Raw genomic sequence first — 21,268 nt, 5'->3', positions numbered from 1 at the left:
TGCACTTGCACATCACAGGAATGTTTTCTGAATAAAGAAAACGGAAACACTAAATTTTTGAAATGCACTCAAGCTTTTTTAAAAATTAGGTTGTTGACGGATTCAATGATTGGATATTTTCTTAACACATTGATGACATGGCACTTCCAATATGTAAATCTGATGCCTTCTCTTTTTATCATTCATAGCAGATTTCACCTGATTAAATGCGAGAGTCTTATTTTATGTCTTCACAGAAATGTTTTCTGAATAAAGAAAAGGTTGAAATGTAGGTTGTTGACGGATTCATTGGTATGTAAAGTTTTTTCTGTTATTTTGATTTTTGAAAACTTTTCTGTTTTATTGACGCATATTTAATACGAATTAAAATCCATTTCGTCGCACCAATTCTATGTAGTATTTCTAATTACAATATCAGTCATAAAATTTCGTTTTAATTTAATAAACTTTACACACATACACAAACTTATACACTCTGAATGCAATAAAACTCAAAAAAACAATTCGAAACTTTCGGTTATTATTTTCCAAAATACTAATAAAAAGTGCACCACTATCGTGACGTTGAAAACTTTCGTTACAAAAATTTGTCTCACGCATAAAAGGGCGATCGTGCCAGCAACAACAATAATAAAAACCACTGTCGCAGTAGCTATAAAACAAATTATGCCTATTTGTTCGGCATAAAAGCGCAATTCATAATTTTTGGTTAAGCACTTTTTATATGTGATTGCTGTTGTTGTATTGCAAAAACAATGGGCACAAGCGCGCCACAAGTAGCGGTGAAAACCGGTGAATCCAAAAAAACCGAAACCCAAAAAAGTCATTCCCTACAAAGCGTGACACGCATACGAAATGAGGCAGTAAACGTTTTGAAAATGAAAGTGTCGCTACGAATTTCCAAAACATTTTTTATTCATTTTATTATTTTTATATTAAAAGAAAATAAAAAATTATGAATAAAATGCACTCGCAAGCAAAAAAAAAAATCCAAAAAAGCCGCATGAAAACAGAAAACATACAGACAACAAAGACATGACACTGAAATTTGAAGTCCAAACACAAAAAAAATAACTGTACGTACGTGTATGTATAAGCCACTCGTATGCACGAGCGCTCAACGGTGCAGTTGTGGGCCAAACACGTTCGTTGCGCCGCCGAAAATGCAGCGTAAGTTCAAGTTTTTCACTAATCGCTTTTTTAGTTTGTGAGTTTCTGCTTCTTCCCACAGCGTTTTTGACGATTTTGAAGGCAGAGCGTGTATATGACTTTTAAGCATGCAAACGCTGCCACTTTTGTCCGAAAAAATACTACAAAACAGTAAGTGAGTAAAATGCAAAGAAAAAGCAGCGCAAAATGCAACTCTGTGGCACCATATGTGTGGTAGCAGCGTTCGCTGCGGCCCTTGGCTAGTTTTAGCCATGGTCGTGGAAGCAATTGCCCGTTAACGTCGAATTATTGTCGCTTGATTGCGCGCGATAAGCTTTGTTGATATGCGGTGTAGGCTCAGTCTGGGTACAGTCGGACAAAGAAATCTGTGTACAATTTACTTTTGCAGCTAATTCTTAGCTAAAGTTGAATTTAATTTACGAAAAATAATTTGCATTAAATAAGAAGAATTGAACATTTCAAAATGCCATCCGATCAAATTTGACTTGAACTGGGAAAAATCGCTGTTTCACGTATTTTAATGAAAATTTTTAAAATCGTCTTCTAAAAACGCACCGTATAAAGCAAAAAAAAAAAAACACGAAAGCTTCGCCTGGGACAGTCTCCAGCTTTTTACTTGGTTTTTTCGGTTTCGTATCGTTTTTGGAATGCCAATTGCTAGATTTTTGAAGAGTTTTGATGTCATATTCATAAACTTAGATCTCTTAACCAATTATGATGCGTTTGATGTATATAGGGTCCTCAGATACTTGCAACCTCTACTCGTGGTAGTTTTTGACAAAGATTCAGGTTTTTTGGTACGAGTATAGCACTGACACGCTTCATACCCAAAACATTAACCAAAATTAGTAGAGTCAATCCATAAGAGAAGTTAACAGCCTCTGCCATCTCACTGATCCCAACACGATGATTTTCAAGGACTGTTTCTTTAACTTTTTTGTAGTCAGTAACAGAGGTGGATGTACTTTTGGTCTCTTTTGGTTTTGTATAATTTTTGGAACGCCACTTTCTAGATATTTTTATTCATAAATCAGATTTCTTAACCAGTTATGATGCGTTCGATGAATATAGGGTCCTCATATACCTGCCACCTTTGTCTTTTGGTACACTTCATACGCAAAACATTAACCAAAATTAGTTTGATCGATCCATAAGAGAACTGAACAGCCTCTACCATCTTCCTGATCTCAACACGACGATTTCCAATTTTGTCGTCAGTAACAGCGGTGAATGCACTACTCGCTTGAGGCAAATTTTTGTTAACTTCACGACCAACACTGCAAGCTTTCTGCCACTAAAATATTTGTGTTCGCAACTTTTTTTTGTGGGGACTTTGTTTCAGTTTTTGAAAAAACTTACCAAAAGATTGTACATACTATATACATATATTTTTTATATCATCGGTAAGTAGAGATTTCAACAAATATAAAGGCGACTGAGTTAAAAAAACCTGAAATTTTGACGTGAGAATTTTTGATTGGAAATTAAGGTTTATTTTTCGAATTTAAGTCGAAATCCTCATTTTATTTCCCCTTTAATATTTCAAATAAGAAAAATACAAATGATTGGGATTTAAGCAAGTGAGGTTACAGCAAATTTCATGAAGGAAACAATTTTTTTGTACAAGACAAAAATGAAAACCCCAAAAACTTAGTTATTTGAATTTTTCACCTAAATTATAAGGTTATGTGAAAAATATCTGCACACAAAAGTTATAGATCTTTTCATTACCTACAACATTTCCATATACATTTTTTCTATAGGTCTGGTAGTTTTTCCGTGAAATCGAAGCAAACCGTTTTTAAGCCGTAAAAATTCAACTACGCCTCCTCCTTTCTTTTTCTGATCACAGTCTGCCCGTAAAGTATCTTCAGAAAAATTTCGTTTAAAATTTACTGTTATAAAGGCTAGAAAAAGGTTTTCATCCTAATAAGGTTTTTTATTTTTAAAAAATTATCTATCTTGGTCTATCCGGGTCAAATTAGATTTGGTAAAAAGTATCGCTTACTTTTTAACAAAATGTTTTAAAAATTATTACACATACATTTTCAACCAATTATATAATGTTTGGATCTTTTTTTTGATATTAAATCAAAATAACGGTAATTACGCTGAAATAAAAGCTTTGTGATGCATTGTAATTTTTTGTTTCTTAAATACAAAATAAATTTAAGATTAAATTTCAACGAAAATTAAAAAAAAATATTTAAAAATATTTCAGAAGATATTCAAATCGTCCCAAACAATTTTGACCGACTGTAAAAGCAACCATATACAGAAATACGTGCTTGGACAAACGTGACATTCGTCAGTGAACTGTGAAAAATGTATGGGCGGTGCGTAAGCAACAATGCAGCGCATAAAATTTTGAAATCCACTTCTTTTCATTTCTTAACCGTAAAAGTAATGAAAGTGAATTCTTTCTAATCAACAACAACCATTACATATAACAAATTGGCCATAGCGATGGCGATAAATTTCATTCTTGACTTAAGTGGACTGGATTGCCTTTTACGAAGCAACAAAACTACGAAAACGTTTACAGTAGCCAATTTGCATATTAAAATCGTTTTGAATAATTAAATTTATAAATGTCAACACATTGTTTTGACAGCCAATTAAGAATGTCTATGTAAATATTTTTTTTTCTCTGTTTTTATTTTGGTTTAATAGTGAAAATAATATATTTTCTAATGTTGCCCATATCTGCTGGCTCAGACAGAATGCGGAACTATTTCGCCAGCGCCAAATTCGCACAAAAGTGAAATGTGAATTTTGCTATTCAATTCAATTCGCCAAAACGGTAATGTTTCTTTCTTAATAAAAGGTAAATTTCACTTTCAAAAACAAAAAAAAGAACTCAGCGGTTACTCAGTTAATCAGTGATTCATAGGTCTGTCTCACTTTTGATGCTCAGTTCAACATTTTATAAGAATAGTAGAAATATTTTTCTTAGTGTTGTGCAAGGTTTGAACAGCTAAATGGACATAGACTTGACTTATTCCGAGAGTTATAAAGATACCGTCTTCTAATTTAAAATTTCAATGAAAATTTCAAAAGTTGCATTCCTTATTAAGTGAGAGGACAACAACAGCTTGATCATACATATTGTTGGAATCGAGCTCTAGTCACAGTAAATTGGTATACAATTGGTATATGTACATACATACAAAAGTAAAACTTTGTTCATAATTTTAAAATTGGCGCCAATAAACCGTTGCCAACGTTGTTTCCAATCCTCGAAACAGCTGTAAAGTAAAATCACACGGAGCTAAATCAGGCAAAGACGGTATTTGCGGCACGATATTGGTTGAAAATTTATCGAAAAAATCCCGAAAAATCAATGTAGTATGTGACAGTGCATTATCGTGGTGATTAAACCAAGAGTTGTCAGCCTATAAATCCGGTTTCTTTTTACGAATAGCTTCACGCAAACGACGTATAACACTCAAATAGTATTTCTTGTTAATAGTTTGGTCGGTCGAAAGGAATTCAGAAATCACCACACCTCGATAACCGAAGAAAACTGTCAACATGACCTTGATTACTGACCTGCTTTCACGTGGTTTTTTCGGCTTCGACTCACCTTTGCCACGATAATCGGCCGATTATTTCTGTTTCCGTTTCCGTCTGTTTCCGGGTCGTAAGCATAGAGCAAAGACTAATCGCCAGTAATAATACATTTCATACTCGTAACATCCTGGTCATCAGAAAGCATTGTTTTACCGACGTTAACGCGACACTGTTTTTCGAAAAAAATTTAGTGATTTTGGAACCAACCTTGCTTTCACTTTTCCAAAATGATTTTTTGATATGATTTTGAAGTGATCTTTCCGCTATTCCTTAGATGCCAGTTAGATTTCTCACAGGTAATCGTCGATTCTTAAACACCAGATCCTTTATTTTATTGACGTGTTGATCATCAGTTGATGTTGATGACCGTCCTGGACGTGGTTCGGCAACGCGTTCTTGACCCTCTTTGAATAATTTATAGCAATCAAAAAGACTTGCTCCCGGCAGACAATTATGACCGAAATATCGAAAATTTAAATCCAAATAACTTGCTAATATTTTTAGTTTTTTTCATTCGGCTTAAATTGAAATGAAATTACAGCTTTACAACCTACAGACTCTTTACTCTGTAGTTTTAAGTCCGCAACTCTATCGTGAAGACTATTTTTCATTCCAACTGTAACTGTTAATCTGTTCGATGTTGACATATCAGTCAATCGTTTCTTAGAAACAACAAGTGGGAGCTAATTTCAGCTCTATGGGCCCTTATCAGCTATGAAAACTTGTTCTTCATCCTCTTCGACTTATTTCAATCAAAATTATTACTTTCTGATCTGAGAGCTCTATCTACAGGTAAACGTCATATCCCTAAATTGTAGCACCCGCTTTTCTCTCAAACATGTAAAGAGTAAACATAGTAATTGATCTCCATTCTGTGGCATATTTTCTAAAGTTGGAAGCTTTGAGCCTTGTCACGGTCTGAACTGTCCATATTGCTCCAAAGGAAGAATATACATTTGGCTAATACACTTTGAGTTAGCTAAGGTAGAGCTTTTTTCTCAACTACTGAGATGTAGTCAGATTTTTTTGACATTAATGTTTAGGGTAACGTAAGGTTTTAGACGCCCCTTATAGATAGATCGATTTTAGATGCATTGTTTTAAGATCAAAAGCGATGTTTGGACTGATAATCAGTTTTTCAATTGTTTGAGTTTAATATTTGGTATTATGAAAAATTTCTAAGTATCTTAATATACATAGGTGTTTAATAAACTCTGAATTTAATTTGATACGAACTGTCAAAACAGTGAGAAGGCAAATGAATTTACTAAAAACCACTTTTTTTTTGCAAACAGAGTCTTCCACTAAACTCAAAAATATCAACGCATCGAAGGTAATATATGATTTTTCTTAGATAACTGTGAATACTTGTGCTTTGTGATTCCCAAAACTCCTAAAAATGGATAACCTAACCCTTATAGACAGACGTAACGTTTTGAGCTTACCACAATTTATTTAAAGCACTATTTATAATCTTCTCGTAGTATCTTTTCATTTCTCATAAATAGGTTAGATATTCCGATACTAGCCATGCTTTAGGATTTTTGCAGACAGATTAACATAAAGAAAACTCAAAAATATCAGCTACGTACTATACATATATATCTCAATTGGGCTTGACCACTCTTTGCACTCATCTTCAGCTTTACTTTTGCGCTCATCTTCTCTGATTTGTACTTCAAATGTTACTCAAAACGATTATATTTGCATTGAAGACACTACAAACGCTCATTAACCTCTAACTTTACACAATCACACTCTCCCCTCCAGCCCTTAACGCACTGTTGCTAGGTTGTAGCTATTGGTTGTTGCACCTTACGTCTATGCAGCATGTTGACGCTGAAGTTTGCACGTCACGCTTGACATGCATTTAGCAAGTACGCTGCTATATTTCTGTCTGCGCGTGTGCTGGTATGCGTGCTTGTCGGCAACGCTTGGGTGCTCTGTTGACGCGGCAATGTTGCGCATGCGCACGCGCCTCTTTCGCTGCATAAACACACTCAAGGCTTGGCAGGTCGGCATTTTTTGTTGCACTTTGGCAATTTTGCACTGCGCAGACGTCACTTGTTAATCGCAACGTCAATAAACACTCCCAGCACACAGTAGCAACCTACAACAACAATAAGTTTATAGTACAAATGTCAAGTTGCGCTTTTATTATTATTTCTTTTGCATTGCTGCTCAGTATTGTTAGTATTTTTTTTATTTTCAATAATTATTTGCATGCTACATAAATATTCTTTTTATTTGTTTGTTTTTGTTGTTATATCGCCTACTTGCGTTTGTTTGTCTTATTGCCTGGTACATCCTTTTTTATTAGCTGCCTTTGCTTTGTTATACCTTGAGTTTTTGGGATATCGACCTGAAATTTTGCACACATTATTTGCTCACTAAAAAGCTGCTTATTTTGTTGGAAGAGCCAATATTAGAATAATATAGGCTATGGGTCCCATACAAACTGATCGCTCAAAATCAAGTCCTTGTATGGAAAACTTTTTCATTTGACAAGAAATCTTCACGAAATTTGGCATAAATCATTGCTTAAGAGAATGTTACAATCTCCGAGCATATTGTTCAGATCGGATAACTATAGCATATAGCTACCATACAAACTGTTCGAAGGAACTGATCAATCCTGTGTTGAAAAATGTTTTATTTGACAAGTTATCTTCACAAAATTTGGCACTGCTTATTACTCAAGGCACTGCTACAATATCAGAACATATTTCTCAGATCGAGCCACTATAGCATAAAACTGTCATACAAATTGACCGATCAAAATAATGTTGAAAATCGTTTGTTCCGCTGATATTAAAAGAAATGCACCGGTGAAGGCTATTTTAACTTCTTTATCACTATTTACATCTATTTTCATTTTTAGTGCCCTTCTTTATGTTGTTACAACTTCCTTTTTGGCGCTTAGCCCTCTTCTACTTCTATCTATGTATGTGTGTGTTTTCTTTGTTTTCGCCTCAAAGTGTTTAAATGCCACCACAATCATGTTGCACAATGCCGGCTATTCAATTCAATTGAATTGAGCGCACAAACACACACACATCCAAGCATACATACATCTATACTTATATAAATGCATACACTTACATACATATATACATAAATACATCCAGCGCACGTAAGTAGCTTTAGCGCTGCTTCTTTTTTAGTCCACGTTGGATTTTGTTGCCAATTCATCATTGGCATTCAGGCGCAACTGACAGCCAGCGTCGTCTATGTGCCCGCGTAGTGGCTAGTCAAGTGTTTCGCGTGCTTCTCTCCTTCTTCTTCTTGTATGTATACAAACATATATACTTAAGTATAAATACAAATCACTTACATCGGACTTTCCCCTACGTTGATCTATAGTTAAGTGGCAATAATGCGTCGCAACTTCATGGACTTGTGTGTTTATAAATTTATTGTTGTTGCTTAGCAAAAACAAAAAAAAAAAAGTTGGCGGAAGTTTGTGATTTGCAATTTGATTAACCAATTGATTTGTTAACTTTGCGGCTCGTTAAGCCAAGTGACGTTGATATGCAGGAATTTCGTACTTATGCAAGTGGCATGCGTCGTTCGGTTCGGTGTCAAGATATGCGAAAATATGCAAAGCAATGTTGTAATTTCCACACATAACCTCTGCGGCAAGAGAACCGGAAAATAAAATAAATTTTATGAAGAAGAAAATAGTATTTTCTGTGACATAGACGAATGATAGTGTATTAGCACGTGATTAGTCTATCTGTTTCCTCTATTCTAACTTCTACAACGTCTCTAAAAACTCATCAATCATTTAAAGGTGGAATAATTTATGTGTTAGTACCTTGAATAGTGGTTCTAATAAATCTTTGGCATTTTTTTAAATCGAAATAATGTCTTAAAAAGACTCAGCAGTCTTTCGTCGGTGGGACAAAGCATTCAAGGATACCATCTGGTAAGAAACACATCATAAAAAAGAAGAAGGCAGAAATTGGAATGGAATCCACCAGAAGGTTTTAGCCTCAAAACCATTTTAACTGAGGCCTAGGCGAAGTAGGCGTACTAAAAAAAGACTTAGGTCAAGCAAAGAAGTCTTGCAACTTTAAAAACCTTTATTCATCCAAATTTACACTATACTCAGCTCTGAACGGACGGTGATAAAAATAAATAAAAATTTTGGATACTCTCTTGTTCCCGCTGCTGATCTCCAAAAACACCTGCGAACAAAGGTGGCTGGCTGTTAGTAAGATCTGTATGCATAAATTATCTCAATTGAAAAAACAAAAAAAAAAAAAACAAATTGATTAATGATCAAAGGACTAGTCAAAAATTTTATTTTTGACAAAATGACGGCTTCAGACTATCTTAAAAATCGAAATAATTATGAATCTGACTATCTGTTATTATATTCTATTTTCGATCATTACTTAAGAAATATATCTAAGACGGTAATGTGAAGATTTCAAGCCAAAACATTCCCGTAGTAATTTTGAAGAATAGTGTCGAGTGATAGTGCTTGGTCGAATAAAAATCCGGGTCCGTTCTGTGTGCTTAGACCTTACTGTTGTGGAAACGAATTTTAAGTCAATCGGTCCAGCCGTTTCGAAGAAATTTTCCTCACGTTCTATGTAAGTAACGTTTCGATAAAAAAATTTAAAGTTTCGGCAACCGATTACACTAATGGTATAATTATACAAGCATCCATTCACCACTGATAAGAACAATAAAAAGAAAAGATAACGACAATTGACTTTAAAAATGGTTGTTTTGAGGCTAGGGAGAAAATAGAGAGTTTTAAGATCTGAGTTGAAGTCGTCCTAAAACTCATGCCAACAGTCGGAAGAGACTTCAATTATAGGTCTCAAACGAGATGGCTGCCAGAAAAAGTGGAGTAAAATCCAATCTTTAGAAATCTTATTCAGCAGGCTATGACAGTTTTGATCTTTTTCTTTATATCCTCAAAAACCTTATCCATACCACATAAAATCGACAATATACTTAATATGAATATTCAGTCTTACGTATTTAATATTTTCTGTGTTCTAGACCACAATGGAATCTCTGGAAAAGAAATAGTTAATGAGATTGCCAACAACTCGTCTTAGATATCTATGAGCCTCCCAGTTCAAGGGACTAGATAAAGTACACCCTGTCTCTGCTGTTTATGTCAGTCGACATCAGTAGTGTTTGTCGAATTTTACAAAATTTTTAACGTATTAAGCAAGGCTTTTTTATTAAGGCAGTCATTTGCTCTTTATTTTGATTAAAGGTATAGCTCACCCCCTTTAGACTTCACTAGTAAGGCTGTTAAAATCCTCCATGACCTGTGTTGTTTCAAACTATGTGTAATGGCCTGAAGTCAGTTCCTTACTTCAAGTTATATAAAAGCTATAATACTACAAGCAGCGTTCCAAAGTAAACAGGACTTTTTGAATATAGCGCCCTCTGATGGCGCCATCTAGATAGAATTTGCTATCTTTATCGATTGTCAAGTGAGAATTTCATTACATTTCATTGATTGGAAGTGAAGTATTGCGTTTTAAGTGTCAGTATGTTTGTGTTATCGGTGCGAAAATGAGCTTCGAACAAAGAGCCAACACTACATTTTATTTTAGAATTTGTAAAACTTTTACCGAAACGTTTCAATTAATGAAATAAGTTTATGGCGATGATTGCTTATCCCGTAGCAAAGTGCACGAGTGGTTACAACGTTTTCAAAGTGGTCGTAAGGACATAAATGACGTTCAACATGTGGGCCCATCAAAATCCGTGATCACCGGAAGTTCCATCGAAACTGTGCGTGAATTCATCAAAAATCAGCTGAAATCATCATTGAAATTCATGGAAATGGAATTGAATCTCCAAAACATCGATTTATCACATTTTGACCGAACCTTTTGGGCTTACGAATTTATTCCGCACATATTGACTGACGACCAAAAATTGCTCTGAATCCAACATTCGAGGGACGTTTGTGACCGATTATTTGACCAAAAATCACATTTTAACCATTAATCACTCCCCGTATTCACCTGATATGGCACCATGCGACTTCTTCCTTTTCGGAAAAATGCATTTGCCCATGAAAGGAAAGCGTTATGCAGACGTACATAGAGGCTTGCACCGGCATACTGGCGGCCATACCGGCCAACGAGCTAAAATACTCGTTTGACATGCTTTTGGACCGTGCAACAAGCTGTATTGAAGCAGAAGGAGACTATTTTGAATAAAATAAATTTATTTTGCCGAAAAACCATTTTTTGTGTTTGTTTTTTTTTTTAAGTCCTATATTGTTTACTTGGAATTAAAATGGAACGCAAATTAATTGATTAATTTTTACTACCTACCAATTTCACTGGCATATTTATTATTTCGTTCATTGTTTCCAATTCTCAAATAGCTTATATAAATTTTTTTGAACACGTTGGCTGCCAGTGTATCACCGCTGATGCACGCCTAGGCCAAAGTGCAACATGCGTTGTTTTGCTTGCCACCTGGGAGTAGATTTTTGTCGTGATCAATGGTGATAATACTGCATTAACAACAACTAAAAACAAGAAAGAACATTAACTTTGGTTGCAACGAAACTTTAATACTCCTGACAAACACAATAGTTTTCTCATAAGAATTGATTTCAATCGTTCGGTTTGAATGACAGTTATGTACTATAGCGATTCAACCTGAACAATTTCTTTGGAGATTGCATTATTGTCAACCCACGCCAAATTTCATGAAGGTATCTTGTCAGATGAAAAAGTTGTCAATCAAGTACTTGATTCACACACAAACACAAAATTTAATTTTCGAAAATTGTAATTTTTTGAAATGTCTTCATTATCTACAGCTGGTTTAAAAACTGCATGCACCTATTGCTAATAGATATTAAAAGCTAAAAACCAACCAAATTGTATTTTTTATCTTTTCCATCTTTAAACTTTCTGACAGAATGCCACAAGTCCACTTTAACAATTTTCATCCCAAATACACTACTCCAAAATTAAAAGAATTCTTAAAAAAACAAACAAACAAAATCAAATTTGCACTCAATGTCTTGCAAACAAGATTTGCTGCCAAATTTATTTCCACTTACAGGCATTCATAGCAGTTTAATGCTAATCTATGGTTATCTAGTTCACGCCTTCTTGGTGTTAAGGCCGTAATTGGCCAAATTGGACATTAAAATGTGGTTTTTAGGCAAAACATAAGCACACATTTACGCTTTAGTAAAGTTCATTGCAACTTGCAAAAAATCAAGCGCAAATGAACTTTAAAAATGCCCAATTAAAAGCAGAAACAGAACTCGTTACAGATTTTGTGTTCAAAAACAGGTTTTGAAATTACATATGTATGTACAAGTGTATGTATGTACAAGTGTATGTATATATATACATGTTCGTATATTTATGTGTGTATATGGTTTGCGCCTTTAAGCAAATCATTGCAATTAATGCCAGTAAAGACAGTAAGCATAGTGAAGATGCAAAAAATACTTCGAAAAGTGTTGCCATGTTGGCGTTTAATTTGGTTAAATTAGGAATAAGAAATGTTTTTTTACTGAACTAATTTATTATAATAATTATTTAGGAATTACTGAAAGCTTTAAAAAATAAACTTGAAAGAATTAAGTAATTAAATATAATTAAATGATAAACATTTTTTCAAATTTCCAATTCTTGCTTTAATTTTTATCAATTAAAATATATACTTGGCTTTTTGGGAGAGAAGATTAATTTGTTTAATAATATTTTTTATAAGAATTTAAATTTATAATTTTTTTTTTATTTTTTTTTTAAATTATATATTTATAATAAATTTTTTTTTTTTTTAACAAAAATTAAGTTGTTTAGAAGTAATTATAAGTGTTTAGCTATATTTTTGAAAATATTTTTTTTTTAATTCTTTTTCAAAGTGGCAACACTATTTACAATTTTTCAACTAATAATAAAAAGTAAGTCAATAAAAAAATTAATCTAATCAAAAATACTTTTGAAGCTAGTTTTGACGTTTTATTAGTAGAAAAATGTTATTTTAATAAAAAACAAATATTTTTAATTAAAACAATTAATTAATTAATTTATTTTGAATTTTTTTATTTTATTTAACAAAGTTTTTTATATTACTGCTGAATTACAAATATAAAAAATTACATGTTTTGACAATTTTTATCAACTGGGTAACACTGCTTACAAGTTTTCAAATAATAATATAAAAGTTAAATACAAATTTTCTAAAAACAAAAAATCATTAAAAAAATTTGTTTTATTTAAAAAAAAATATTTTTAAAAGAAAAATTATTTTTTAAAGTAAAAAAAGTTTAAGTACAAAAATTTTAAGAAAAAACTCTTTACGTAAAAAAAATTCGGAAAAAGTTAAATAAATCAGTCTTTTAGGGACAAAAAAAAAATTAAGTAATTCTTTAAGTAAAAAATAAGTGTTTGTGAAAAAAGTAAAATAAATAATTTTTTTTAAGCAAAAAACAAAAAAAAATATTGACATAAGCCTTTTATAATTTTATCTTATTATTCTTTAATTTTTACTTATTTTTTTTTTAATTTCCACATATGTTTTTATCCCAAAGAACCTTCAGAGAAAATTTATAAAGAAAAAAATTCTTTAAGTAAAAATAACTGTTTTGTAAAAAAAAAATAATAAATCAGTTTTTTAGGCACAAAAAAAATCCAGTAAAAAATTTTTTTAAATCAAAATTATATTTTTGCGAAAAAAGCTAGATAAATCAGTTTTTTAAACAAAAAACAAAAAAAAAATTATTTATTTAATTTAATAATTTTAATTATTTAATTAATTTTTAATAGTTTTATCTTATTTTTCTAATTTTTACTGATTTTTTACTTATTTTTCATTTCCACTTTTTTATCCAAAAGAATCTTTAAAGAAAATTTATAAAGAAAGCAAATTTAAGAAAAAAAATATTTTTACTATTTTTTAATACTAATGAATCTTAAAAATAAATTCATGAAAACATCTTTTGAAAACTTTTTTGGCAACACTGTTCACAACTTAGTCGCGAAGCAGCGAAGTAAGCCGAGTGAAAAATATAAATAAAAAAATTGCACAAAAAGTTATTTTTAACTTTTTTTAATATTAACGAATCTTTAGAACAAATTTATGAAATTATTGTTTTTAAACAAAATAATTTTTCTTCAAAGTGGCAACACTGCTCACAAATTCTTCACCAAAGAGCAAAGTGATGCAAAGCTAAAGCAGTCACAACTGGTTGCGCCGCACCAACCAGCGCAGCAGCACTTCAGCACATCAGAATGTCAACCAACAACTACAACAACAACAAGCAGTTAACCAACATTTGGCAACATAATAAATTGTAGACATTCTGCGTGGCGTTTGTGGCAGCTGATACTGTCAACGGCAATGTTAAATGCGACAAAGACGCAACAAGCTGCCAGTTGACTTCGTTCGTGCCACCTTCTTGTCTTCATTGTTGTTGTCTGAAGAATATAAAAACGTACTACCGTTATAAAGCGTTACATATTTACAAGCACACTGTAGGTGTGTGTGTTTGTCGCTTGTGGCTGCTTGTTAGAGGTGTGTATATTACAAAACGTGCAACCAGTTTGCTGTGATAACAGTATAAATCCAAAGCTTTTGGCACCAGCCAACGTGGTGTGTTGCTGTACATTTTACAGTTGTTACTTTGCTGTGGGCAATGTTGTTTTGTTGACAATCGGTTAGAAAAGTATGGCAACATACATATAGACACAAGCATTGCTTGCAACATGACGTGCAACGCGGGCAAAACAACATGCTTGCGCGGTGTTTATAAGAATTATATGTATGTATGTATGTAGTGTGTATACACCTATGTACATACATATATGCTTGCATACTTGCAACCAACCAACAACAACAACTACCAGTGTTGGCATTTGTTATGGCGTGGTAGTCGCCACTTCACCTACAAACTGCTGCCGCAGCAAGCTGGCTGCAGCAACGGCACTCCAAGCCACAACCAAACACACACACACTCAATAAAGCATACACATATATACATAATTACATACATATCTGTTTGCATGCATGCCACTTTAGAAATAAGGCCAGTCAGCACTATTACTCTGGCTTACTATTTGGCACAGTGCAATTTCAATCGCAATCGCATCATTCGCCGGAAAAAGTTAGCTTAGAAATATGTTTTCGTTTTGTTGTCGTCGCCTTAATGTTGCATATACTGTTGCAACATGTGCTTATCTACACACAAGCTTAGAGCTGTTGTTGTTGTGAAAGGCGTTCACTTGTTCGCCTGTTAATTGGCTGTTTCTAATGGCCACTTGCTTCCATCTGGACCAACAGGAACGCGCTGAATGGGTCCAGGCTATCAATTATGCCACAAACGCGTGAAAACGTTTGCTTGTGATGATATGAAAGTATGGCAATATTTGGGTTATGTGCTATATATACACCATTTTGCTGTTTCCTCTTTGTGGCAGGCGTAATAATTTTTGCAAAAGATTATGATATTAAGTGATCTAAACTTAATGAAAAGTTCATGTATTGCTCTTTTCCTGGACAAAACTGCATTGATGAATATTTGAAATTTTAATAAGAATATAGACCACAGTAAAATAATTTCATAAATTTTGTTACATATCGAAATTTGGCAACTAAGAAAAATTTAATGAAAAAGTATGCGAAAATGTTTAAGTTTATAAAATTTTACTAAAGGAAAACCTTCTATTTTTTGAATGTTAGAAAAAATATTTTTTGTTAAAAAAGTAAAAACATATACTTTTTATTTGTTAAAAAAAAATCCTTTTTGATATAAAATTATTTTTTAATTTTTAACAAAACAAATGATTTTTTACATTATTTTAACACAAAAAATTTTTAACATTAAAAAAAAATTTAAAAAAAAAAAAAAAAAATTTTAATTAAAAAAAATTAATTAAAAACCATTGTTTTCGTTTTTTTTAATTTTTAATTACAAAAAAATTTTATAAAAAAAAATTCCTTAATTAAAAAAAATATGAAAAAAATTCCTTAATTAAACAAAATTTAAGTAAGAAAATATTTTTGGTTAATTAAAAAACTTGTTTCGTTAATTTCATTTAAAAAAAAACTTGAAAAAAATATTTTTAATAAAAAAAATTAATTAATAAAACATTGTTTTCGTTTTTTTTAATTGTTAATTACAAAAAAAATTATTAAAAAAAAATCCTTAATAAAAAAAAAATATTTTTCGTTAATTAAAAAATTTGTTTCGTTAATTTCATTTGTTTTGTAAAAAATTGTTTTTGTTTGAACAAGAATTAAAAAATAATAATTTACAAATTAAAATAATATAAATGATTTTTTGTTTCACAAACGTTAACGCGACGCTGCTTTTATTTTTTTTTATTTTTAATTTTCAAGAGTGTTTTGCAATAAATAACCCGTATCGGACTATAACAGACAACGCCCAAACAAAACGTATGACTGAATGCAAGGACAATCCTTTCTCTATAGTAGGTGGAAGCACCGAAAGCCGAAGTGCGGAACTTTAATCCGCTAAACCTAAACTACTCCCAACTCATGTCTCAGCCACGGAACCACCGGAGTAGCTATTACTTCATGGGAGAAAAAAAGACATTTGAGTCTCTTCTATTGTACGGACTAACGTGACTCCTAACGCTTCGCTGACAGCTTTCCATTTATAAGAGGACTGAAACATATGTATATGTTATAAAATTTTCCACGATTTCCACCGCCGAGTGTAGATTTTAGATTTTCTCCTATGTTTAAACATTTCACTGAAAAAATATGTGCTCCGAATCTTCTATGCCCTCTGTACACGTCGGACAATACGGACTAACGTCATGATTAATTTGAAACAGATGCTTTCTAAAGCATCCATGGCCACTCAGTATTTGGGTTAGGTGGAAATTCAGGTCCACATGTCGTCTGTCTATCCGCGAATGAATGTCAGGTATCAGTCTGTTCTTCCCTCATGAGGTTTTTTTTGTTCTTGTTTCTCTCTGTTTGTCCGCCTGATAGCTAGTACATATAGTCACGTGATTTCGTCCCCCTGGATGCAAATAGGCTAGTACTTCAGCAGCATCTCTTGATATCGTTCGGAAATCACTTATTACTCGAATGGCAGAAAGCCGATGCACTGCTTTCATTGGCCTGGCATAAAAAATCACGGGACTCATTGCTCTTGCTATTAAGTATGTAAGAAGAACCCTATTGGGACATATATATGTATATACATATGTATATCATTCCAAAAATGGGATTTAAGACGCCGGTGACTAATAGGACAGCAGGATATAAGCAACATACATTTCAAAAGTAGATGAAAAAGTTGATTAAAATACCAACCAAAGTTGTATGCTACAAATAATTAATATTACACTTTCATTAAGGAAATTGTATTACGCACACTCATACATATTTATTACGTGAAAACATGTCGAAAATGCGTAAGCAACACACATTTACCGGAAAAGCATTTCATTTACGAAATCTTTTTTGTTTTTTTTTTATTTCTTGTTGCTATTTTTTCATACCTTTACGCCGTCGCTTTATATTTTACAACATTGCATGACTTATGTTGTAACGTTACTTTAGGCTTGTCAGTATGTCAGCAATTCGGCATTGCGGTTGGTCGGCTAAATGCCTTAACTACGCGCATGCGTCTAATTAAAAGTGCCATATAATGCACCTAAACAGAGACAAACACACATATATATTTAGATAACAAAATAACAGCTATAATACCCTCGACGAATAAAAAAGTTTTCATACAAGAATATGTTTTTAATTGTTCGGTTTGTATGACAGCTATATGTTATAGTTATCCGATCTGAATAATGTTTTCGAAAATTGTAGTATTTTCTTGGATAGTAATCTGTGTCGAATTTCGTGAAGATATCTCGTCAAATAAAAAAGTTTTTCATACAAGGACTTGATTTCAAGTGTTCAGTTTGTATGGCAGCTATATGTTAAAGTTGTCCGATCTGAATAATGTTTTATAAAATTGTAGTATTGTCTCGGATAGTAATCTGTGTCAAATTTTGTCCAGAAATCTCGTCAAATAAAAAAGTTTTTCATTCAAGAAGATGATTTTGGGTGTTCAGTTTGTATGGCAGCTATATGTTATAGTTGTCCGATCTGAACAATGTGTTCGAAAATTGTGGTATAGTCTCTGATAGTAATCTGTGTTGCATTTCGTGGAGATATCTCGTCAAATAAAAAAGTTTTTCATACAAGAATATGTTTTTGAGTGTTCAGTTTGTATGGCAGCTATTTGTTATAGTTGTCCGATCTGCACAATATCTACAGCGATTATAGCATTAGCATAGGTAATAATCTACGCAAATTTTTATGAAGATAGCTCGTTAAATAAAAAAGTTTTTCATATAAAGACTTGATTTTAATAGGTCACTTTGTATGGCAGCTATGTAGTAAAGTGGTCCGGTATCAGTGGTTCCAACAAATAGTCAGCTACTTTGGGAGAGAAGGACGTGTACAAAATTTAAAATCGATATCTCAAAAACTTTTGTACTTATATGGGCTTTATAGGGTCTCCGAAATTTCCTTTTTGCAATTACAAACTTCGTATGTAACTTAATATATCCTGTTCTGGGTATAAAATGTACATACATATATACATATACAATATGTATTATACAAATGCAATTTATGTATATTATATATTTATATATTATATATTACGCACTGGCATTGCAAATAAAACGCCATTTGCCACCGCATGTGGCAAGTGCTGCTGGCAGGCGCGCAAAGAAAGATCAAGTAAAACAAAGAAAACGATGCAAGCGTATATATTGCAAACGTGTTTGCGTGTCACATAATAATTTCCTATATTTTTGCCGCCGCGCATGCACACACACACACACGTTGGCGCACATATGACCGCCTATTTATTATGGCTGCAATTGTGGCGTCTGCAGCTGTGTGAACGCGTTGCATGCAATATGCGCTTGTGGGCCTGCATGAAGCGAGAAAATCAAACCTGCACAATCTGGCAACGCTGCCACTGCAACATCTCTTATTGTTTGTTTGTTGTTGTTACTGTCGCTATTTCCTTTATGCTGCTCAGCATTGGCGGCACCGCGCGGCGCATAGTTAATTTACCGTAAATTTCATTCAACTTCACCTCAAAATCAAGGCAGCGTCGTTGTAGCCGACAACACTGATGACGACGACGAAGGTAAAGCGAAAAGCACAGAGCGTTGCATTTTCGAATGCAACAACAAAAGCAAAAGCAGCAGCGACTAAAGCAAGTGCAACCATAATAACTACGACAGCGTGGAATGTGTTAACATACCCACACACATATGTACATATGTATGTGCATACATTGTTGCTGTTGTATACAATAACAACAATAATAATAAAATATGAATAGCAATAACGAAAACAATTAATTAGCAAACTTGTAGGCCGGTTTGCACTTCGATTCTACTCAAATTACAGGCACTTAACTTGAAGTGAGTGAAACAGGGTGCCACTGTGTGGTTGCTGATGGTTCAATAAAGTCTACATAAGTTCAAAATTAGGTAATAAATATTTTTTAGATGAAATTGAAAATTTGTCAAGTGGAAACGCAGATTTGAATTATGAAATAATTTTCGACTGCAACGAATTAATGTTACGCAACAAAACTGCGTCACGCTAGCAGTGTTCAAAAGAAATGTATACTGAAAGTTAAACTGCATTGATAATTTCATCTAATAATTGGACAATCTAAAAATATAAGGGTGCCACCTGTTTGAAAAGTGGAAAAATCTTTTTAATGATTGCATAAAAACTATAATTATTAAATCGAAGTGGCTTCAATATATTTAAAAAGGAATTTAATATATTTCTTTAGCAGAGTTGCCAGTTGTTTAAAATCTTGAATACGATAAAAACTATACATATGTATGTATGTACATATGTATATAGAAAAATAGTAAGTTTAAATTAGTGTTTTTAAGATAAACGAATGATTGCAATATGGTATCAAGCTAAAGAGGTTTCAGAAGGCTTACAGTTGACAATCTTTTTAAAAGAGTTGCCACCTGGTGATATTGGTATCAATTTAAATAGTTTATAAACTTTATCGGGCACTCCAAAATAATTTTAATTGAATGTCAGTATAAATAGCACACTGGAGCCATCTGATTGGAGCAAAAAAATGCGTTAATAATTTTTGATCTAAAACCTTTAATATTTAAAATTAGGTGGCAATTCCAAAATTCTAATAGTGATAATATTGCTAACAATAACACACTATTTTTATATTTAAGTATACAGACATTTTTTCTAATTATTTTTAATGTATAAAATTAATTGACTATTTAATAAGTGTGGCAGCTCTTTTCCAAGTGTAGTTAAGATGAAGCCTTGGAAACATTTACATACCCTGTGCTGGGAGGATCAATATTTTAGAGTACCAAGTGTTTTCAAATATTATATTAATTTATAGTCAGGTGGCAACTACAAGAAATATTATATTGTGTTAAAGTGAACATAAATGTCTTGGCAATATTCTAAATATCTGTCAAAGGTTTAAAGTATGTATGTTTTATTGTTTTTAATAGAATACATCTGGCAACATTAAAAATGTATGATTTTTGTTACATTATTATTGATGTTATATTATTTTTTATTATCTCAATTATTTAATTTAATATAAAAACTATATAATTATTTATTATTTTTCAAATATTATATTAATTTATAATCAGGTGGCAACTACATTAAAATTTATTCTTATGTTAAAGCGATAAGTGTTTTCCCAATATCTTAAAACCTGTTATAGCTTTGAAATATTTTTAATTTTTTTTAATAAAATACATCTGGCAACCTTAAAATATATATTATTATTATTAAATTATTGATGTTAAAATGATGTTACTTTTATTGTATCAATTATTTAAATTTATTTAAAAAATATTATTGTAATTATTTATTATTTTTCCAATATTATCTTGACTTATAGTCAGGTGGTAACTACAGAAAATATTATTCTTTTGTTAAAGCGAAAATAAGTGTCTTTGAAACATTGTGAAGACCTGTCAAAACATTAAAATATTTTTTATTTTGTCAATTGAAATACATCTGGCTACCTTAAAAAATATATTTCTTTTTTAGGTCAAAGTATGTTTTTGCTGTTAAAATCATGGAATATAACTCTTTATTATATCACTAATTAATTAAATTAATATAATTTAATTTAAAATTTGTATAATTTATGTAATTATTATTTAATTTTTAATTTTTTTTTTCTTATGTCACTAATTAATAATCTCACTAAATTAATTTAAAATTTATATAATTATTTATTATTAAGGTAATTAATTCCACTGTAATTAAAATTATATAACCTTAAATATTTTACTAATTTTCCTCTCTTTCTTTCCAGCAACTAGTCGCATTTATAACTAAAATACAACATTTCCTCAATTCGTTTGAGAAATTTCGAATATTTTTACGCTAAAATTGGTCAATGAAGTTCAAAAATGGTGATTGTAACACGAGTAAGTACACAAGTTTAAAACAAAAGTTATAATAATATACAAGTCTATGGCAT

At 31.9% G+C, this 21,268-nt stretch overlaps 1 protein-coding gene across 1 annotated transcript in view; it reads left to right on the top strand.

The window, feature by feature from the left end:
* Positions 1-21,268, top strand: part of LOC126752098 (myosin-VIIa) — a 67,206-nt gene that overhangs the window by 25,368 nt on the left and 20,570 nt on the right. Inside the window, exon 3 of the mRNA XM_050462662.1 lies at positions 21,101-21,215. Coding sequence (XP_050318619.1) covers positions 21,198-21,215 — 18 coding nt within the window. The 5' untranslated portion in view covers positions 21,101-21,197. The remainder of the gene's footprint in view (positions 1-21,100; positions 21,216-21,268) is intronic.

Source organism: Bactrocera neohumeralis, chromosome 3 (genome assembly GCF_024586455.1).
Source record: "Bactrocera neohumeralis isolate Rockhampton chromosome 3, APGP_CSIRO_Bneo_wtdbg2-racon-allhic-juicebox.fasta_v2, whole genome shotgun sequence".
NCBI lineage: Eukaryota > Metazoa > Arthropoda > Insecta > Diptera > Tephritidae > Bactrocera > Bactrocera neohumeralis.
Note: the sequence above shows the minus strand (reverse complement) of the source record. Positions and strands in the feature narration are given on the sequence as shown.